The sequence below is a fragment of the Rhopalosiphum maidis genome, chromosome 1, assembly GCF_003676215.2.
Source record: "Rhopalosiphum maidis isolate BTI-1 chromosome 1, ASM367621v3, whole genome shotgun sequence".
NCBI lineage: Eukaryota > Metazoa > Arthropoda > Insecta > Hemiptera > Aphididae > Rhopalosiphum > Rhopalosiphum maidis.
The window spans coordinates 29570709-29596048 of record NC_040877.1 but is presented as its reverse complement, the minus strand read 5'-3'; the positions used below and the strand labels follow the sequence as shown (position 1 = coordinate 29596048).

Sequence of the window (25340 nt, the reverse complement as noted above, 5' to 3'; positions counted from 1 at the left end):
ATTGCTTAATTTAAAAACACATTACTCATTGACTATAGTCTATATAGGTACTGCAGATATAGCGTATAGACTAGTATACAACTACTTCTAATTTATGACAATTAAACAAAAGAAAATACATTTATTTATAATAAATAATATGTCATGTATTGCAGATATTTTTGATAATATATTAATTCTTTATTCTAAATTTGTTCGTTCCTCTAATTTTAATAATTTTTAAATTTGATATGTTTTTATTAATTTAATTGCATGTACAATATATCTTCTATATACATAGTCACTTAGAGATAAAACAATACTCCCCGAGGAGAGAGTTTATGACTAATTACTTTTAGGTATACGTTTACTGATACTAAGAGGCCAATAAATTGAAAACTACCAATATGAACAACTTCCTTTGAATTAAATTCGAATAACATATTATTAACATAAACGTGAATCAATTTGATAAAGTGGATACCCAACTGATAAATAATAATTGTTTTAATGTAATATGATTTTTTTTTTTGTATTTATCATTTGAATATTAAACACATAATTAATTAAGATTCAATTGATCATGTTTTATAGATTAATTTTATATTCTGTATATTTCAAAAATACGACTTATTAGTTATTATTTCATTATATTTATTTTTAACTCTAAGCCTCTAAGTATTTTCACATTTTACTTCCCTTCATGATGTATATAATATATTAATATATTATTATCATAAATAGTAAAGTATTATGATATATAATAATACATAATATCTTAGTATCTAACGTCCAATTGATAATTGTATAGGTAGGTAGATAAATGAACAGATGGACATAATATAGTCATATATACTTATCTAACACAAATAGATACATTTATCTGTTTAGGTCCATGTAAATTAGTTGAGAAATATTATTCGGATTCGGATATAAGCAATTGGATGGAAAGCATTGACACAAAACCAATAGCAATAAATATTAGTCGTAATATTCTTTGTTTAATTTGTAAATTTCCAGGTGACGGTTTGAGCACTTCAAAAAACACCACATACATCAACGTGCCGGTAGCTAATCCTTGTAAAACGACTGAAAATAGGACCACACTGTTTGTTTCTTCGAGATTGCTGACTAAAGTGCCTACGCCAATACCTATCGGAGATGTGACAGCAAAAAGCAATATTGAACAATGCGCTAGCAATGGCTTTGTCCTGTCTGAAAGCATCTGTAATCCGACGTAAAAAGCGATGACCAGCTTATGGCATGCAACGGCCACAGTAAGTGACCAAACCTATAAAACGAAAATTAAAGTTATTGTTAATTTCTGTATAAAATGTATACACTACATAACATTTGAGTAAGGAGTAAATTAATAATATTGTTGCAGTTTTTTTAAGTTTTCTTTAAGTTAAATTGTTGTAATTATTCATTGCTTAATCTTACGTAACACCAACTTTGTATACAAATTATTTATAAACTGTGAAATATACTAAATAAGCTATAAAATATTATAGAAAGTATAATAACGTTGTTCCTTAAAGTCTAAATGAGTAAAATTTGATAAATCTAATATTTTATTTAACTAATACTTATATATATAATTTATAGTTGAGATTTCTCGTTACCTATTGGCTATTGATACTGCTATTGAGCATTGCAACTACTTAACGAGAAATTAAGAAATAAAATAGAAAAATAAACAAGATTTCTATTCATTATTAAAACAAAATTTTTAAATAACGCCATTGATAAAAGTATAAATTGTTCTACAATATAATATACAACGAGTTTTATATTGAAAAATTAAAACAAAATGTCAAAAAGAAAGTAAATAACTGGACATGTTTACGGTAGTACGGTCAAAAATTAATGTACCTATCTATATTGGATTTTACAATAATGTATTTTTTTGTGTCTGTCATCACCTATTGGATAATAAAAATGCTTAATTTATAACCCTAGGAGGTAGTTTCTGGTAGTAAATTGGATTTAGTTTAAGATAAAGAGTAAAATATTTCTAACACTTAAAAATAATCAAGAAAAACAAAGCAAAAAATTAATGAAAAATTAAATTTTTACACAAAACTAGTATTTGACAAAATAGATTTTGTATTTGATTATAATTCAAAAACGAATGATTGTAGATATTTGAAATTTTATCAAACATTTATGATACCATTATTTCTATTTATAATATAATTTTCAAAATATTTTGAATATATTGAGTATCAGTTATAATATGTACCAAATACATTTAATATTTAAATACAATTATTTGTTTAGATAAGATATGGGTAGTTTACCATGACATTATCGGATAACTGCACAATTTAAATTGTGAATGAATACTTATATTTTTAAGTTTGTAATTTTATAAGATATTTTAAGGTTTTGGTTGACATGATAATTTGAGTAAAATAACTTATTTGATACCTTATATTTTGAATTATATTACTTATATCCCATTATCCCAAGTATATTAAAATAACAATATTTTATAACTATTACAAGTCAACATTTTTAAATAAGACTTTTAATAGATGTATAGTGTATAATGTAGTCTGTAAATGTAAATATTAATTTTAAGATAGGGACATTAACTGATTTGAAATATTTATTTGTCAGCAATTAGTAAATATTTTTTCTAAATAATTAACTAATTTTTTTTAAAATTTTCTCTACATTCTGTACTACTCCATAGTCTATACTATGATATGTACAATAATTAAATTGTATTACATTAATATATGACATATTATGATATCATAACAATGCGTTAAAAAGAAGCCTAATGCAAAAACATGATTTATTGTTAAAATAAAGGGTCATTTTATGATTTTTAATTTATATTTAGTTTTGAAAAGATGTGTGGTAATTAAATTTACACACATTCAGAACCTGCAGGGGCAGCTTCAGGGGCGCTTAGTGGTCGCGTCCTCCCTTCAAGCCCATAATTCTAAAAAAAATGTATATTGTTAAAAACAAAATTATTAAGAAAAAACATATTGTATACCTTTGTCTTTTATAGACACGTACAAGTGTGTAGTTAGGGGTATGTATTTATTTATATACTATGAAGTATAAAAATCTATAATAGGCAATATAAAATATACTATATGATATGATATTATTATGACTTGCCTCAGTCAAAATTAAATTTCTGGAGTTTTCTCTGTACAGAAAAAAGAATTTTATACTATTTAATAGTTTTGATGTAAATATATGATTAAAAAAGGCCTACACAAAAATAATAATTTGCGTAACTAACCTTCAATAACACGAGTCAGTATTATTTTGAGCTGCTGTATTTATGCAATAGATATGTTGTACTTATGTACAATCACTGTTCATTATATTTTAGTGATAAATGATAATAATCATTTGTTTTTGCTTCTTAAGAATATCGTAGTTGTACTTTTAAGTATTTACTCGTTATCGTACTCTTTATATACCTACCGCTTATAACAAAATTACATAGCTTAAACCACTCATTAAAATTGTCAACTACCTACTTAATTATTTACAATTTTATAGCCTATACTTCATATGATAATAAAATTTAAGTGTTATCCCCAAATAGGAGCAAATAAATAATATATACCTATACATTTTATTTATAGCTAAAATAAATGGATAAAATAGGATTTTTCAGGTACATTTTGGATAGCATTTTTGCAATTAAGGTTAAAAAATTGATCATACAATATTAGGTGGTGGCGTGATGTTTACCGCTTTTAACACTGAAAACAACATGGGTATATCTTATAAATATATTATAATGTTAGCTGATTTCAATATCACATCATTTTTGTGTCATTGCGCATTGATAATTAATATTTGATAAATATGTATTTATTAAATTATCATTATTGTATATTGTATTTATATAATGTATATATAAACATTTGTGAAATTTTAATAATTTAATGAAAAATAAAAGTTAACTTACATCAAACATTACTAGATAATTTTTATTACTAATAAAACTCTCAAATGTGATTTGACTGTTTTAAAAATAAAGTTCGATTTGAAATTAAAAATTACAAAAACAATTTTAAACATACCTACGCCGATAATGAATACGGAGAATGATGTTGATTAGCAATAAATTCATTAACATCGTGAAGTTTATTTCACGAATCATAGGCATATATTATCTAAGGCCTCTTGAAATATCGAGAGTCAGGCCCAGACGTCATTAAACAAAGCAAAAACATGCTTGCAGCATATATATTTTTGAGGTTATTATTTATTAGCTTATAGACGATTGCAGTAAAAAGCATTGTTTTATAATAAAGCACTTATAAAAATAATCATTTAAGTTGAGAATTTATTTATTTTTATCTAGAAACAATAATATTTTATAAGAGGGTTTAATACTTATATTTCACTTTTCATTCAAGTTTCAACAGGTTTTAAATAATATAATCGCATATTTTTAAGTTTAAATACCTATAATAAACTAATTAAACAGTACACATTTTAATTGTTATATTATTGAATATTGACTAGACTATTAGGTATAACGTATAAAGACTATAATATAAATATATAATGCTTAAAATCAATTATAGCTAGTTAACGTTTGAATACTTATAATTGTTTATATTCCAAAAACTCAAGCGTTGTGTTTAAATTTGGCTTTTATACCTACTACCTACATACATAAAAAAAAAATAGTATATTTACCACCTAATATTATATTAAAATTATAAATTAGTAGTTAAAATATTGTTTATAAAATGCTTAAATTTGTATTTAAGCTTCTGAGCGGAGCGATGAATATATTGATTTTACAATGATGTGTTATGTTGTTGTGTATTACTTAGTATATAGTAACTACTAGACAGCGATAAGTAGTTAAAACACAGTTTTGATATTTAACATTGAGAGTGGTTTCGGATAAAAATTGGATGAAGATTATACTAAGTGTTTTAAAAAATTCTTTGTTGGGTAAAAATGCTTGAAAATGTATTATAAGATTTGTTATAAGTTATTCATTTATAAATTAAAAACGAAAATGACTAATCACATTATAGATGATGTTTAAATATATAATTTCAACGAAATTCGTAAAATCTCGAAAATTTTCAAACTACGAGTATTCTGTAGTAAAATATTCATAAAAAATTCTATTTTTGTATCTGATATCAATACGTTTTTAAGTGAGTTTAAAACTTTAAAGTTCAAATTCTTACAAAATTGCATATTCGTAAAATAACTATTTCTCCTCAAATAATTGTTATTATTTTGTTGTAATTAAAATAACGAATAACTGTAGTAACTTGAAATTTTAATTTCTAACTCTTTCTAAGTTATATTTTTAATATTTTTTAGTTTCATTTCTAGAAAAAAAAATCAATGAAAAATGTTTACTCTGCTAAAACGTCGAAAAATGTAATACCAAATCCCACAAAGGTATTATAAAGATATTTTAAATACATATAGTCACAATTTATTTCGAGGTACTTAGCATAAAATAGCATTAAAAAGATTGGAAACAACATGTCTTAATAAACGATAGTCATATAAATCTAAAGATATGACATAAGTAGTTTTGTAGAACTTCCAATCATAGATCTAAAAATTGAAGACTAAGTGTTTTATCATTGCAACCTTAGTTCGCTAAATGTGGTTACTTCGCACATCCACTTACGTGGTTGCGGTCGGGTACGATGCGTTTATAACTTTATTCTATCGACGAAAGGTGGATAAAGAAAATTTCCATTACCTATATTTTAAATTGTAATAGATAGTGTAACGGGACTATTAGGAGGTTAAACGTTTAATTAATAATAGGTAGGTTAGATATATTGTGATGGGTATTTATAGTGATATTCCAAATTACAATTAAGAACATGTGGTATAAAACTGTGTTTTAATTTTCAAAAACACTTTTAGGAAGTAAAAAAGGTCAAAATGCTGTATATATCATTTTGTTATAAACTAAACATTGAATAAGTATTAAATTATTAAAGCATTTAACAATTAATATCGTTGCAAATATATACATACAATACTGCAACGATGGTAATAAATATTAACTAATAATGATACATTTGTTTTTAGACAAACTTTGCCACTTTTTATTAAACCAGCTGACAGTTGTTCTTAGAAACTGTATTTCCATTATTATAATTTCTTGATTCGACCTCATTTTAATCCTACTAAAACAAATGTATTGATTGTAGAAGTATTATAGAATACGTTAAATAAACTTTAACCTCTATTTTTTTAATATTTCTTTCAACATACTGTAAATCGTAAATGCGTATAATATCGTAAATGGCTTAGGTAAGATGTTTAAATAATTACTGTTCCTATTTTATTCCTATACAGCTACAATATTATAATCTAAATATTTTATCCGAAACTTAATTAAATTTTGAATAGGCATATATTTTGTAAGTGCTACGAGTTACCTACTAAAAAAAAAATTTATTTAGATTATAACGATATTTTTTAAATTCTGATTATTATGTTTATTTCGTATAGCGTACTGTTGTTTTTTATAACCAACAATAGATTAATGTCTGTGTAGATAAAGTGCGTTTTGTGTTTTGTACAATGTATACCTAACTATATTTACATTTTACATATTTGATAGACAATTGTGAGGTACCTACCTATAAATTATAATTCACAAAGAAGCATTGAACCAGTTTTATTTTAGAGCATGTATTTTATTAAAAAAATCAATTTTTACCGATTATTTATCTATACCCTTAACAACTACATTAAAATTATATTGTTTTTGCTCTCGGAATATGTTTTGAAAATATATTTGATTCGTATTGAATTGAAAACTGACCAACTGAGAACTACCAATACTTAGACATAAGTACGTCATATAATTCAAGTAATAGAATTGTACAAGAAAAATAGTGAGGTCAATTTCGTTAGATTTTAATATGACCGTGAAAATAATTTAACACACGATTTTATGTAATGATAACGGGTCACCTCACCGAACGAGTTTATTATATCTACTACAGTACTAGCAGTCTTAAAAAGTACTCTGATAGTAAATGGTATTTTAAATACTTTTTCAAAGTATTAAATCAGTAAATCAATGATCACCTAAAATAAAAAGTTATAAATGGATATATTATCCATGTACGTGCATTAAAACCTAAAATAAAAATATAATCTACGTAAAACAATGTAAGTTGGGTAGGTAGAAACTTTAATTATTTTTTTAGCCTATGAATAGTTTAAAATTTATATAAATCATAAATTTAATTCAACATAGGTACACGTGTATTATAATATAATAGTCCTTATATTTAAGCAGTCCACCAATTTTATAACAAACTTGGAAATACCTTTGATCCTAAATGCTCATTTTCCTCTCACGATTAAAATATTTTTTATCTGTGCGGAGTGTGTAGCAGTGACTTATACTCTACTGAAAATTCATACGAGGAGAACAGATGGGAAAAGTTAAGTTACGCGAAATAATGATGTGCTATACAAATATACGATATTAAACAAATTTAAAGCAAAAAAAAAAAAAAAAATTAAAAAATCTAATGTATTTCTTTTACGGATCGAGTATTAATATACGTATTTATAGATGATTTTCAAAGCTGCGTATCAGCTGCAGTACTTCAACACTTAACCAACAGAATCCAATCAAACGCAATAATATAATAATAATATACAGCATGCACAGTGCGTGCATCGGTATATCGATGGTAAAATCGATTGTAAAAAAAAACATCGTGAAATGTACGTAAGTCGAGCGACTGACCTGCGTGGAATTTTTCTCCAGACCGACGGCCAGGCCCTCGAACAGTTCGTGTATGCTGAGCGCGCCGACGACCAAAAAGCCGCGGACGACCGACTCGGACGCGGCGGCCGGCACCGGTTTCGGCGCCGACTTCTTGACGGCCGCCGCCAGCTCTACGGAAGACATGCACGAGTTGTAGTTGGCCACCCGTCCGGCCGCGTCCATCTTGTCATACCCGACGGCGTTCGGTTGGCCGGCGGTGGTCGCCGCGTCGCCTCGGCGCTGTTGCGGCACCCCGGCGTCATCGGCCTGACCCTGGTCCGCGGTGCTGTGGCCGCTGTGGTGCGCATGACAGTCACCGCCCGCGAACCCGTGCACCAGCTCCTCGATCGAGTACATGAAGAAGAAACCCGTGCACATGATGAGCTCGGCGAGCAGGCCGGACACGGGCGATTTCGAGTCGAGCGTCTCGTCGGCGATCAGCTGCTCGACGCCCTCCCGGACCTCGGGCAACAGGTGCAGGAACGTGGTGCACAGCAGCACGCCGCCGCCGAAGTTGAGTATCAACCGGAGCGCGGTGTTGGCGGCGCCGCGCGCCCGTCGCCGGATTCCCAGCCGCTCGAACACGCACACCGGCGTGCTGCCGGCCACGAACGAAGACACGCCCAGGAACGCCATGGCCAGTATTTTCGCCAGCACCGCTGACGAAGCGTTTTCGTCCTTATCCACCGCCGCCGCCGCCGCCGCCATCGTGCTCGCCGTCACTATACGTCTGCACGTAAATATGTTCTATCTGTGTTTGTACCGTTCGTTCTTGTTGTCGTCGTGTATTCCTCGGACACGGCCCGGCACCCACCGCGACCACGAACCCGTTGGCTTCAGCTAGCCCGCCGTGCAACCACACGAGAGACGTTGTACGCGCGCCGCCGAACAGACACTGCGTACCTACGTGCGTGTGTGGGTCTGATCGTCCGAGTGTGGGTATATCTCGGCAGGCACACACTCGCACACACACTCGCACACACACACACGCGCGCAGACACAATAATAGTGGCCGCGAGATAAGACGACCGCGCGCGCCCAACAGATCTAATCGCGTCCGCGTACCGGCACGTTGTCGCACTCGACGATATTGTTATTTATCGGCGGCGTTCAGTCCTATACGCACTGTACCGGTGGCGTCGCGCACACGGCTCGCACGGTCGATGCAACCAACACGCCTCTACACCTATACAGTATTATTTACAGTCAGTAGAATATTATTAACAAGCAATAATATAATATTAATACTATGATACTACTGCGCGCGTCGTGTCTATTATTGTCTCTATCGTTGTTGTTGTTATTATTTTTTATCATTATTCATCATCATCACCGTTACTATTATAGTTGCTTACGCTTACACGCTATATATAATGTATAGTGTATACATACACACGTGACATTGAATTGAAACGCGTTCCGACACGTTCGGTTGGGAAATTTTTTTTTTTTTTTTTTTGGAAACAACATCGGTCGTTTTTTTTTATTTAATTCCTGTACGACATTTAACCACATACACTATGCAAACACGTTATTATAATATTGCGTCATAAATTGGTCGTCGTCGTCTTTCACGTCTAACAAACTAACATTAAAAGGAACAAATAACTAGTTATAATTCTAAAACGATTGTACGTATTATTCTTAGTTTTAATACAATTTTAATTTACAAATTTATAATAATAATAGATTTCGTTCGCAGTATAAAAAAAGTCCATAATAATCAATTGAATCACAGGTATATTTTAGTTACTAAGTACTAGCTACAACAATCCTCGTAAGCTCAGACACCCAGCGGCCAGCACGTGGTAGAGATAAGTACTGACCAGAATATTTTGATATTTTTTATTCAAATACAGAATTTTTTTTTGAGAGGACATCCTAAAAAAGATGCACAAACTATATATCTAAGTATTTAACACCACCAACTATTTACAGTTTGTCTATAATACCTATATTAATTGTTTATATGTTTTTATATACCTGAAGTCTATATATATTCGTCATAAGAACAAGTATATAAATTTATAGTAATTTTTACTATATTACTTAATAAGTCATAAGACGTGCGCATGTACTTATTGTTCCAGTAGTGTTTGTGTAAATCAGTCATAACAGATGGTCGAACAAATTTCAAAGATATAGAGGTATAATAATACTTAACCCTCACGGCCACTCACTGAATACTCTGCTTATTATTTATACATTTACTTCTATTATTATTACATGATTTGATGAAATATTTAATTATTATAGGCAACGGTACGCGTCGTGCTCATTGCCATCCTGGCACCCTGCGCACCGAATGGAGTTTTACACGAGCAAACTGAGCAAAGGATTCCTGGTAACATATAATATTATATTTTCTAACGTAAGTACCACTTCACAAACTCGATTTAAATAATGTATTAATATATTTATTTTTAACCCGCCAACTTGTCATATTCCTATTCTCAATGTAGATAAATAATCCCTCACGGGAAACTCTTGACTGCATTCTGCTCCTGCATTGCGTTCACGTACATAGGGTTTGTGCCGTTTTAACTTCTCGTCAACTGGACCCAGGAAGATACTTTTTTGTAAATAAGCGGCAAGCGCACTGCGTGTTTATCGAAGTTATTATAAAATTATTATGACACTGCATTTACTGTGACATTAGTCGTTCAATGGCATATTGTTATTGAATTCAATAATATTCTTTAGTTATTTTTTCCACTGTTTTGCGCGTGGTAATAGATTACGAGTGACTTGAAAAAACTCGTAGATTCCTAACTATAATAAAATATAATAAGTAATAATAACATAATATGCATACTCGGATTATTAACAATAAAATTATCGACTTTTATTGTTTACCAACTGATATATAATATATATTATATTTTATTTTTTTCTACAGTATTCATATAATACGAGTAATACGACGTGCACCTATCTGAATACACGACTTCAAAGAAAATATCAGCATAACCTATCCAGACGTGCGGGATTTTTATACAATTAATATAATATATGTCTAGCGTGTATTTAATTATGTTTACAACAACGTTTTTAATATTTCAGTTTGATGATATGCAAGCATGCAACATTGCGTATTCTGCAACAAAGAGAACCCTTTTAACGTTAATAATTGTCTACTAAGTAATAAAACATAAGTTTAAGATTTCGTTTTTAACTAATCTACAAATAGGTAGGTATGTAAAAATATTGATACCACGCGTCATGGTGTTATCGAGTAGGTTAATCGAGTGTCTATACGCTTTACGTAGGTATAGTTTTTAGTATACTAGTTAGTATATAGTTACCTACCTATAGATTAATGTTTTTCTATTACATAACACTTTTTTCGACTAGTTTGATTAGATAACGATAAAAAGTATCTTTATATTTATATCGTAAAATATAGCTTTATACGTGCATACATACTTAGTCTTAACTGCAATAACATATTATTTATTTAATCATTTAACGATTAATAATAATTATTAATTAGCTAGGTAGGTAATATCATTTAATTTTGATATAATATTATCTTATTGTGTACTTATACTTATATTATTATTGTAATATTGTCACATATTAATTAATAACTTAAAGGTATTTATTCAATTAAAGTGATTGATTAAATATTTAAATATACATACATCTATGTTTAGTCAAGTATACTTAACCAGTAGAAAAATGCAGGAATCAATTAAATAAATGAACTCGGTCAACAAAAATTATATCCATTATTTTATTCGTATGGAGACTTTGTTTTTTTTTTGTTTAAATTTAATTAAATGTATTTACATTTTATAATATAATTGTTAAAGCATTTTAAACTATATTTTTATCTAATATAAAAAATGTATACTTATTTACCTACTTAAAATATATATCTATAATATGTGAATGTTTTTCTCGTCATGATTACACAATTATTACACAAGTCATTAATTTATTAACCAATAATCAAAAGTCATTCAATATTTGTAATATTACACTATGACGATTAGAGAAACGAATAAACTATAATTTATTTTATTAATAGGTATAAATATATTAACTGTATAAATATGGAAAGATAGTATTATGATTTTAAACAGTTATATTAATTCTTATCAGTTTTAGTAAATATAACATGACCGTAATACGTAACCTATTATAAAACAAAATGTGTACCTATGTATGCAAATTTTAAAACTATATTTTGTTCTAGCACCTAATTATAAATATTAAAATATATTTTGGTAAGTATGAAATATAAATCCATATTATGTATAATTTTAGTGTAATAGGTACCTACTTTACATTGAATCTAGTTCAACCAATGCGTGCAATTTAATATTTCAATTAAAACTTATATAAATTGTTACTAATAATTTTTTTGTGAATATTTTTTACCGAATCTTTATGATTTTAATTTTTTTTTGCTTTAATTTAAATATTACATAGGCACAAAATATGATACTAATACTCATTACTTAATGTGGTAAACATACCTACCTACTTATTATTTTAAAATGTATTATCATAATGGACGCGTTTTAGAAAAAGTTTATTTAATTTATAACCAACCTACCTATGAACAAACGTAAGACGACAATCAAATTACTAGGTATACAGTTCATCTGTTTATGTGAATCACCTTTTGCTGTAATGATGGCAATGATGCATTATTTTAAAACAGGAATGCTTAAATAAAATAAAACAATTTCTCTCCCAATGTTGATTAATACATTTTTATCTGTATGACTGATTATACATTTCACTGAAAATTGTAGATATAGGTGACCAGTGATGGGTAAACACGTGAACTGTGGACATGTGCTTTAATCATAGACAACTACGTAATAATATTAACCAGTTATTTTTCGGAATCAAAATATAAACTTTAAATGATAAACATAAATTATAATATTACTGCCGTAATGGTTATGGATTGTTCAGGATTGAGTGTAGTACCTTCTCATTAAACTAATACGGTAATATAGAGAAAATAAAAAATGGATATGTATTAAGTTATAATAATACATACTTATTAGTTATTAGTTATCTATTACAGAAAATATAAATTAATCAGCTTTTATTTGTATTTCTTAAATAATAGCTAATTATAATCATACTTTTATCTCAATAATTAAATAGCTATTGTTTTTTAACCGTTGGCGGTAGTTATTATTTTATACTTAAGCCATTAAAATTGAAAAATAGTTAATTTAATTAAACATTTTAAATAAACTATTTTTTACTAAATTTATTATTTTCTTGTGGCGTTTATGAAAACGTTTAGTATTTTATTAAAGTGATATTTTTATTTTACAAGTCTATATGTTTTTTTTTATGATTTTATGTTTAAGTATGTTCTAAATCTATTTTTCAATATAATATAATATTATTATTATACATTATGCACAAATAAAATAAATTCTAAATAACGGTTGCAGAGACGTTGTGATATGAGGAACTTGTAAATAGCAAATTAATAAAAGACTAATTTGTAACTAACCTTGGCACACCTTTGGCATGTAATCTCCAAGAAACATCTGTCACATTTCGTCGGACTAAAAGTGACTTGGTTCACAAATATATGTTAACGAGGATCATTTCCTCGGAATTTCATTGCAATGGTCACACAATATGCGGTGCTCATAAACGGCAATCGGAAAACATTAATGATCCTAAACTGTTATCCATTGAAAATCAGACGGAGAAAACAGTTGGTAGCTACCACTTTCTTCGACTGATGACGGGAAATATCATGGTTATCCGGTTGTTTGTGAATAAAATAAATCTATAATATGGAGGACCTTCACGACTGTGGAAAAGGATCAGTGACGCGTTTGGTTCTGGAGCTCAGGCATTTGGGTTCTTGAAGAGCCCGCGCAAAAATTATAAATAAAAAATTAAATTAACATATTATTACTATAAAAAAAAAAAAAATAATAATAATAAAATGTAGAGAATGATTCACCGCGCACATCTTAAAAATTGATAATAATCTGTAACCAGTATTTATGATTTATAAAATGGTTTAAGTATAATAAAATATTTAAATATACTAGATCCAATATTTACTTTATTTTATATTTTTGTAAAACCATTTCAAGGACTTAATATAAACATATCAAATTTTGAATTAAGTACATCATCATAAAAAAAGGATTTTCATTTGAGAAACAGAAGTTTCAAAACAAGACGCTCCTTAAATAGATAATACATAAATCTAGAGAATTGAAAATTGTTTTTAATAATAATTTGGAAAAAAAAAATTTCAAAAATAAGAATAAATTCATTATTAAAGGGAAAAAATTAAAGTGAGTATATGTTTGGTGAAATAATGTAAATAATAAATACACATTTTTTTGTAAAAAATAAATCGTAAAAGAAAATGCATAAAATTCGTCACAAATAATATATTGATTTGCAAAATCTAGAAATTAATTTACAATATATGCTTCACAAATTCGTAAACTTTATTTTATTGTTATCAAATAAAAATTAATTAAATTTAGTAATTTTTCGTCATATTACAAAAATTTTTCATTTTATATTTTGAATTTTCTTTTAGATATGTGTTCAAAATGACCTATGCATTAATAAAACTCTTTTCTTACAAGAGATGGATCCTAAGACCAAGCCCTCTGTTATCACCTTTAATTTGGGCCTTTTTATAAATGGACTAAATCAGAAATTGATAAACTATGACATGTATGTCTCTTTGGCCTTACAGTTGTCCAAAAATGATCATTCATCTAAAAAACAAAACAAAAAAATAATAAATATAAAAACTAATGATTAGCGCAACGTAACATACAACATTATTATACGTATGTATAATTTTACATTTATACTTTAAATATATATTAAATTGTTCGTAAAACAAAAAAATTGTTTGACCCATATCCAATCAAAATGTTTTATATGCATGGCATATTGGTTCAAAAAAATACATTCGTTATCCCTTAGCTAGATTATTTATAAGTGTCTTGTATAGGGTTAGAGTCTATCCGATAGACAGTTATTCATGTATGGTATACTCCTAGGAGAGATTTTTAAACGTTTTTATGTACCTATATTAAGTAAATTTAATAATTATATAATAAATTATAATAATTCATTTCTAACACAGGCATCTGTCCGTATAAAATAAATACCACCTATAGGGCTGTCACTCTCCAATACTAACCATACCAATTAATACGTCCTGCAGTAGCACGCAGTGTATATGTGCATAGTTTTGTATAGGTTTGTATAATTCAAGAGAAACTACATTAAAACATTTACGTTATACACGTGGTCCGAGGATTTTCTTTGTAGGTATTTAATTTGAATTAATAAATAAATTAATTACATTTGCAAATTGTGTATGTATAATATTATTATTAATTATTGTCGTTTTATATTACTTATATAGATCAAGGCCGTACTTATTGGAGGAGGTACCTCCCCCCAAATTTTTTCCTGTTATATTATGTGGTAGTAAAATAACCTATAAAATATTATAATACAAATTAGAACACAATTTCTTAGCTTAAAACTCCTCCTAAAATTAATTTCCAGTTACGGCCTTGATATAGATATACATCTGATATTTATTTATAATATACTAATGGGTGAAGCCCTATACAACAATTTAAAACAATGATCAATTTTAAATTTAAATAACATATACAGAAGTTTAAACATGATAATAATTCAATAATAATAAGTTATAGGTAAGATAGAATAAATATAATACAAGTAGTAACAATAATTTATAATATTAAAATAAGTTATGATAAATGGTGGTCTCATTGACCAACCACATCATGAGATCTATATTGATGACTTGATGTAGTGGCATTATATCGTAACCAATGATGGTATAACATTAAAATTGAATAAAGAGTCGGTAGATAAGTCTGTATGATCGGATCGAAAAAATGCTTTTACACAGTGTTCGAAGGTAAAATATCGTTTATACAGGCATAACCACGGTTTCTGCGTAGATATTATATATTGTATTATTATGCAAAAACATAGGTAACCGCCATTTCATTACAGCTGCACCTAAGTCGTATAAAAGTAACATGTTACGGCGGGTAAAAGTCGAAACCGGGCAAAACGAGAACTGTAAATAGTACTTGCCACTTGCAGGAGTGCAGGACATACCGTCATATTTCGACTTTTTTCGGGCAGACCTAGTTGTGATCAACATAATTTGAATGATGTTTATATAATGTATAACTGTAATAATATTTAATAGTACCGAGACACGATGGTTTTTTTTTTTATTATTAGGTATACATTAATAAAGATAAAATACATGTAATTGTATTATATTATAGTATTATAATTATAAAAAGTATTAATTAAAAAAAAAATAAAAAAAAATATATCATAATCAAATTTGTTATCTAATTATTATTGAATAAATTGATCAATAATAATAAAAATACATTATATTAAAATATATTTTTGAAATATTTATATTTTATTTATTTATTTACATTATATTATATATATTATGTACTATTATGTACTATTTTATAATACTATGGAATATTCAAATATTTATTTGCTACTATTTTTCCCAAATTATGTTGGTCACTGCTATACGTTTCCCGGTCAAAAGTCGCAATATGACGCAGTTCAGTTCGTGTTTTGAGCAGTTATTTCTTAGGTCTCACCAATTTCAACTATTGTCCGTAACATAATATACATACCGAAAAACAATTAAACGCGTGCTCCTTGAAGTCGGCGGACGATAATCATTTTTCTATTTGTATCAAATCCACAGAATAAATTTATTCTGTGTCAGATTTATAATACGCGAGTCGTTTACAATTACTTATTGCTCATTTAGTCTCAATATTGAAATTGTAAAGAAATATATTTTTTTATATTATTGTCTTAACGATTTATTTTAAACAATGAAATGTCAGACCAATAACGTTAGCAATAACTTTTTTTTATATTAAATAAAATTGACCGTGAAAGTATTGACTATCCATTATTATTCAATCATGCATTAAAAATCAAACTAACCGTCTTTTTATGGAAAAATATTATGTTGTAACTGAATTACATTTTATCGGAATTGTATATTTGCTCAAAATTTTATTTCCTTGAAAAATATTACGTGTTGGTAATGAAATGTTTATTATTGGATTAATTATACGGTTAAAACAAAGATCTTGCAGTAACACTTAATACAAATTGATTTGATTTAAATTCACGGTTTTTGATACTTATAATAATTTTAACTACTATTTTAAATTTTCAAACCATGGATTTTTATGACTTTTTAAGTCACGAAAAGTTATCGTTGTAATGGCCAATGGGTGTTCCCTAGCTGTTAATATTTTAATAAAATTATACATTGCAGTACTATGTACACTATTAAAATATTAATGTTGACATCAACATAACGCATTTAAACTTTTAATTTAAAAATTAAATTTCCACATGTTTAATACGCATACGAGTTTTAAAATGGAGAATTCGCAATTCACTCTTTCTATATCTAATTCTAATACATATTGTATAAAATTTAAATATCTTCATCTTTCCAATTGTTATTTATTATTCATTATGAAATAAATATATTAATATAAGTAAAATAAAGTTATGTTAACTGTTTATATTAAATAATTAATGTTTCATAAATAATATTTTTTAAGTGAAAAATGAATGATATTTTGTTTTGTATTCACAATAAATCAATATTTGGGTTGAACGGTATATTATTAAAATTGAATTAGGCTCGTAAAAGAGTCTAGTTAGTAGTGAGTAGAAAACCGTCTTTTGAAAACAGTCAATCGCTATATCAGTGTCGTAAACGATATTTTATTACTATTGTTATTAGGTATTTGACGACGCGTTGACATAAAAATCGCATTATACGACAACACTCATACACACATCTATTGGATAAACCCCGCCGAGGAGGAAAGTTTTTTTAGTTATTATTTTAGTTGTATTGGATATGTTCACAGGAATATTAAGCGAATTCCTTTGTATAATACTATACGTCATTATGTAACTGCTCAATAAATGTTTAAATAATAATAATAATAATAAAAAAAACTCTATTTAGTTTTAAGATAGTATTAAAAACTGTTAGCATGGTTCATTAATTCATAAGGAAATCTGGAAATGTAACTTAAAAAAGAGTAAGGTCAGTCGTATAATAACTAAATTAATAATTATCTATATATATCGTATAAAGGTCTAGGATGTTGGTATTAAAAATATTAAAACATCTTTAAAAGTGTGTTGGCGCCTTACGCTATTCACCGAATGTCCGTATGATTATCCAACGTAAATAATATCACGTTGAGATTGTGCCAGAAATATACATATTATATTATTATGTATTCCACGACAGCGTCTCTACACCGTTTTAAATTGGTCATTCGACGAGCAAATAATATTATATTGTTGCTGACTGCTGTTATAATAATATTGTATATAGTAATAATGTTTAATTAATTTTTCTTGACTAAATTAATAACTGCCATCGTTGGTTTATTATAGGTAATATATTATTATTATGAGTTGTATTATATTGACAGTAAAATATTATAAGCATTAATCGTCTATAACTTTCATATGTCTGGTTAATTTTTCAATGAATAATAATGGTTTGATTATTCTAAATTTTTTTAATAAACTTGTTTTATTTGAATAACCTCTAATAAACACAAGAAAATGGTCATTTTAAAGTTTGAATTAAATTCTAAAACGTGTTTATATCAATATAATATAATGATTATGTTATATATTATTGTACACTATACACTTAGATAATCAATGATTTTTTTTCACCTAAAACGGTTGTTGATAGTGGCAAAATAATAAATATAATTAATAACAGGAAATTGGGTTTTAGAAAAATAACACAAGTAAAATTTTAACTAAGAATATAGAGATAAACTATTATGAATTTGAATTAATTAAAATCATTAAATATGCTTTTATACGTTTTTATATAGGTATTTATAATTTTTGTTCTACCTTTTTTTTTTTTTAATAAGTACAAATAAATAAGCACAACCTGTGATTGAAACAAAATATGAACAACAACAAGGTGAAAAACAAATAATTCGAATCGTATATTATAATGTCTACCGGAAATGAACTCAGCGGGATTCTTATTTTAGTTTTTATCTACTAAAGTGTGAAATGACCGTGGCACTTAGGAAGTTTTGAACCTCAGAAACGCATTAATATTTTGGTTTGCATAATGAGGCACAATTTAAAAAAAATTCTCAATTTATTAATTATTCTAAGCTTTATTTTTTTTTTTTTAAGCATATGCTTTCATAAATTGATGTACATTATTATCAATATTAATAATAACATAAATAATAAATATATAATATAATATTAATTATCCTTAGAAATTTATGCTGATACATTCATCTCCTTCGTTTAGAATTGTTTTTTTCATAAACAATGATTTACCACTGAACACACATTTAGCACATCATTATATTGATATAGTCAATGACAGAGCATAATTGCTACCTATAGACAACTATACAACAGAAGTGAGTTCTCAGTTTATATTATCATTTTTTTTTTTTTTTGTAGATTTTACTTAAACTAAGAGATATAGGTAACAATAATAACATACGAGAAAGGCTATTTAATATAATAATATTTACCATTCGTCGTCCATACTTACATTTGAAAGCGAACTACCATACATTTCTATATTATAAAAATACCCTTTTACTTACGAACAAATATTTTCTAGTGGTTAAAATAAGTCAGAAAACAAGAAAGATATTTTGGAGATTTATCTTCAATGACAAATACCTCTTGGTCCCGTAAATACGCCACTGTATTGTAATTTGTAGGACATACATACGTTATATATTTATGTATGATATTAGTTCCTATACATTTTTTTTTTGTTTTAAACCATAATTGTTGTTCCATTTTTGTTGTATAAACTGGAAATATGGCTATATTTATACTCTTAAATAGTTAGCTTAGGTAAAGTTCAATACACCGTATACAATGTAACACTAACATTTTTTTAGTTAAAATTCCTGCTGCGGGTACACACAGCTATTCATTTCAGTAGAATTACAAATTACTATTGTATTAGTGTTTCAGTATTGATTAATGTCAATAAAAAATTATACAAAATATGCTAATTAGCAATATTTTTTTATAAAATAATAATCTAGCTATTTTATTTTTCTCATAAGAAATACAATCTACAAACATCTAAAGGCACAATAGGTATATCGTATATGGGATAGGTACTTGTAAGTTGTAGTAATTAAAAACAAAACATAAAATACAAATTGTTAGATACACTACAAACAGAGAATTTACTTATTCATAAAATAATAACAGTTGCAGATTGGTTTTTTAATTTTTTTTTTTCATTGAGTTTATTTTAATTTTCAGTTGACAAATAGTATTATGCACCTATGTAAATTAGTATTTATGGATCACATAATCATAAAAATTTGAGATTTTATTAAGGATTATCGTGATGAGTCATGAAGGCTGTTGGACTTTTGATAAGTGGTTTAAGAATATTACAAAAAAATCATCATTTTCAACAATGATCCAATTTTGACAAAATTTGAACTTCAAAAATAAACAAATGGTAGTCTATGTGGCTATGTATTTTTTTTAAATTATTAAAAGAACTCAATCAAATATGGTATTTACTATTTTCTACCAGATATCAATAAATCTACTTAAAGATTGAAGTGAAAACTACAAATTATTGTAAAATCAATACATTCCTCCACTATACGCACAGAATATAAAATAGTTAAATTTATAACTTATATAATTTATAGCTTATTAATTACCCATTTATAATAAAATAAATCTTGGTTATTTTGTTGTAATTTAAAAAGGTAATAGTTATGAAGATTTCAAATATTTATTAAAAATTAATCTTTTTTTTAATCATCACTTATTTGTATATTTTATGAATTTAATGATACATAAAATTTTGAATGATGTAGATAAACAACAGAATATTAGCCTCATAAACGTAACACATATACCATACATCTACACTAGTACATTATATTACCTATAGCATATATTATAATATAGATCAATATACAGTATTAGTATTTATTAATTTTTATTACATCATATGATGAATAATTATGGATGATAATATTGCATCTAAAATAAATCAGATAAAAAGTATAAGGTACCAACGGACGCTGAAAAATTATCATTTATTTTATACAAAGTCCATACTTCTTTTAGATTCTGTGCGGTTTAATGATAATTTATTAATTTTACTATGATTTTTTTTTTCTGTTATCACCTTTTGAAGCAGTAAAAATACGTAAAGTATTAACTTAGAGAGTGATTTCAGATGATGATTTACCATGATTTCTAGTTAATAGTCAAAAAGCTCTAGATATCATATATGATATATGTGATATTGTTATTTTGAATGTCTTTTATTTTTTTGAATGACTGTAGAGATACGATTTTCCATTAAATATTTATATTAACATTGTCTATGGATAATTTATAAATTTATAAATATTTAGATATTTTTGAGTTATTAAAAACATTTAAGATTTTGGATTTTTTTTTTATGTTTAATCAAAAAAAATTGAATATATGTTCAAAATAATAGCTGTTCTTACAGAAATCGAAAAATATTAAAAATACATCATGGACAAATTTTTTTTAGTTGTCTAAAGAGCGAGTTCTAAAATAATTGTACCAAAATTTGCAAATTATTTTGTAATTAGTTTAAAAAGTAATAATTTATTATGCTTGAAAATTGAATACAAGATTTCTCATAAAATGTTATTACTAGGGCTAGGATTTCTATGCAGTAAAAAATTGTTAAACATGCATTTTATTTACCAAAATATACAAAAACATTTATTTTTAAATATTAGTTAATATTATTACATGCTATTATTAAATTATGTTTTTTTAAATTTTCAAATATGAACGACCTGCGATTAAATCGAAGATTTATATTGGCTGAAACTCCTTTCCACATCACACGATGTTGTTGATTTAAATGAATTGATTTGTCCCGGATTTAAAGTAATATTAATATATTTTTCTTCCATTTTATATTCACCGTTTATAATATTACACATTTTTAGAAATCCCTTATTCTTCTTTAGTATTAAGTCCATTTTAGTTTACTAAAACTAAAACTTATTACAAAAACCAAAACATTTAAAAAGTTTATAATATTCATATGCACAATTTTTTTGTTATACACATTTTGACAAAGTTGGATATTTAATAACAATTTTATATAGTTATTTTGTTATAGATTCAAAAATAATAATCGTAATGATTTGCAATTTTTCATAAATATAGGTATAAATGTGTAATATCATATTACTAATATTATAGGCACACTTAAAATTTTTTTAAATATTTAGATAAGTTTCAAACTATTTTACCATGAACATATTTACACCGTTCTACGTTACGTTGAAAATCAGCATTGATTTATTAATATAATATTTTAATGATAACTAAATAATAACCTATGTAATTTGTTTTTAGCAAAGTTCAATTCAACAATCAATGTACCTACTTCGTTGTAATAGAAAAATAAATTACTAATAACAATATAAAAATATACAATAAAAATTTCAACAATTAATTTTAAAAACTTAACTTCTTTTCATTATGAAAAAATAACTCTGAATATGCCATTACAGACAATACAAAATTGAAATAAGTAAATTTTACGGAATAATAACTTTTTTCGATCTTACAATGTGTATTATATTATTTAAAATTAAAAATGTAATCAAGCACCGCGCCGTTGAAATTCACAACAATGGAAAGTTATTGCAAAAATAATAAATGCTATAAATAAAAATCAATATATAAATAAAATATCAGTTTAATTAGAAACACTACAAATACAATTTATCATAATTTACTATGTAAAATTTAATTCCTAAAAAACTTTTTACTCGCACTTCGACTTCGTTCTACGCTCGTCGCTCTTATTATTTAATAATATTATATATACGAGTAGTATAATACTATATAATCATTTTAAATTATTAATATTTTTTATGTGAATTCTTCAAAGTCCAATGAAAGCTCAGTGGGGGTACACACCATTACAGAAATAGAATAACTATTACTGGTGCTGGATTCTAGATTCTAGAAATAACAATATAACATAATACCTATATATAGGTTAACACGATATGTATATATAAGTATTACATACATAAGTTAAAACTGATACCTACCGAGAAAAACGTCTTGCAGTCAACGTGCAACGATTTAAACAGTGAATGCAAGTTATTGTGGTCATGGATGTCATTAAAATAATTATTGCTGAAAAGATTTAAACGACTGGTATTTTAAAGTATTGTTTTTAATAACTTTAATTAGTTACTACTGTTACGTACTTTTAGATGGAAAAAATTGATATAATTTTTTGTTTTAAAATAAATTATTATGATTTAAAATTTTAAACAACTAAACAAGTTTATAATATTATTCATTAATAGTATTCACAAGACGTTCACAAATATTTATTATATCAAAATTATTATTCTTCCTATATTTACTGAGTAACTTTTTACTCTAGTAAATTAGATAAAATCTGCAAAACAGCCATAAACATTATTATTTTGAACTATAAAAAAATAAATTTATTATTTTACTAACACGTATCTAGTTACCTATTACATAAAATCTAAATATATACAATATATCGGATATACTTATAAAATATTTTAATACGTTTAGAATTTAAAGTATTATGACCGAGTATTGGATTATTTATATATTATATTCATATACGTATGAATAATACATTTAATGTTATACTATTATAAATAAATAATGTGTATTTTACATGTATAATACCAAATATATATATATATATATATATATATATATATATATATATGGTAATAAATTATTCATTTTAAATAAAAAAAATTAATGATAATTAAAGGCAAAATATAAATTATTGATTTCGTGTTTATAATACTTATGATCTTATAATTATTTTAGAAAAAAAAAATGAATAATTAACTTTTTAATATTTTACAGCTTACATTATTTACTCATTTAAAAATATAAGTGCTTACCGCCATTTTTATAAGTGTTGATTATTTCGAGATAATTTTTGGATGTCTGAATTTTTATTTATTAAATTTTATAAATAATATTTATTAATACACTTCAATCATTTTATTAGTAATAATGTATGTTACAACTTGAGACAGATATTTTTGCACAAATATTACAAATCTATAGGTCAATGTCCTACCGCACATTTATATATCAAGGCGATTACTTTTTAATAATCGAAATTAGAACACGAAAGCAACGGTTGACGGTTGATAATATATACATGCGTGTCAACGTATGTCTACCGAGTATACCAACGAGAAAGGACCTGTTGACGGCAAGCAGGTTTATCCGTTATCAATAAATCGTAGTAGTACTCATAATATGGTACCTACCTATACCTAGTGCTTAGTTACTAGATAGCCGCTATAGTGGCATACTATGGAAAGTGCCCTCACTTGAATCATCTGAGTGAAATCAGAAGCGCCCGCAGGTAGGACCAGTAGTACCCATTAGCACCCGCATAGAGGTTTGAAAAAAATGTTTTTAAAAAATTGTATATTTATATAATACATAAAAATATTTTAAATTTTTAAATTTTTCTTCCCTTTTATCTCAATTTTTTTTTTATCTTCAAAGAATTTTCAGGTAATATCTAATTATTTCTATATGTGTTTGAACTATTTTCAATATAAATGGCAAATGCAATTATATATCATGATCAATTTTCAATTTTTCTTTTTATAATTTCTGTTTTAAACCTTTAAAGCACTGGATCTGAAAACTTTGAAAAACCCGTTGCCGTTTTCTACAGTGAAAGTAATACTAAAAAAGTGGAAAAATTGACTATTCAAAAAATTGCAGTAGCCTCATAAGTTATGTGTCATAACTCATAAGAAATGTTACAAACTATACTGTTTCGATTTATTTATTAATTTATACTATTAATAGAGTCATGTAACGTGAAAATACACTGTGACTATGATGAAACAATTACATTTTGGTAATAAGTACATGCTTATTTAATACCTGAAAGAAAGGGATTTTATTATTAAAAATAAATTAATTTTTCAAACTTTCAGATTAAGCGCATTAACTCATTTAACTCACATCACACTTTAAAAAACATTTAAAAATGAACACGTGTAGGTATAATAAATTGCATTTTTTTTGCATGTTGCTCTCGTCGAACGTACTTATTTATATTCATGCGCGTGCATACATTAAATTTTTGCCATTATATGGTCCGAAAACACACTATACACGTATTGTGCGAATCTAATCGTAAGTTTCGACTTCGGGACGATGTGTAATAATTAACAGATACGCGATGTAGATTCAAGCGTTTAAAAGTCTGCTGATAATTTGCATTATATTCAATATTTTATTACATAACTATACCTAGAACCGACTAGATTTTTTAAACAGAAACTGTCAAATAATAGGTGTAAATATAGCGATGCGGTTTGCGACGTCGGCATTTCATCGTGCGTATAGGAATTGACGCTGCAGTGGTGATGGTGGTGAGAGGGTAGAT

At 26.7% G+C, this 25340-nt stretch overlaps 1 protein-coding gene and 1 long non-coding RNA gene across 5 annotated transcripts; one reads left to right on the top strand and one right to left on the bottom strand.

The window, feature by feature from the left end:
* Positions 1 to 651: 651 nt before the first annotated feature.
* On the bottom strand, positions 652 to 8762 carry LOC113548441 (zinc transporter ZIP1-like). The gene is made up of 2 exons (XM_026949322.1): positions 7733 to 8762; positions 652 to 1270 (listed from the first exon to the last, which is right to left on the bottom strand). Exons 1-2 carry the CDS (start codon positions 8459 to 8461, stop codon positions 896 to 898), a joined length of 1104 nt encoding a protein of 367 aa, XP_026805123.1. The 5' UTR covers positions 8462 to 8762; the 3' UTR covers positions 652 to 895.
* A 172-nt stretch (positions 8763 to 8934) lies between these two features.
* On the top strand, positions 8935 to 11289 carry LOC113548442. Of its 4 annotated transcripts, none has more exons than XR_003404885.1 (3): positions 8935 to 9664; positions 9743 to 9900; positions 10010 to 11289. It is a non-coding gene; the product is annotated as an uncharacterized LOC113548442 (long non-coding RNA). The 4 variants fall into 4 exon arrangements; XR_003404887.1 differs by having other exon boundaries at positions 8935 to 9900; positions 10010 to 10097; positions 10653 to 11289; XR_003404888.1 differs by having other exon boundaries at positions 8935 to 9900; positions 10010 to 10124; positions 10653 to 11289.
* The last annotated feature ends 14051 nt before the right edge of the window (positions 11290 to 25340 follow it).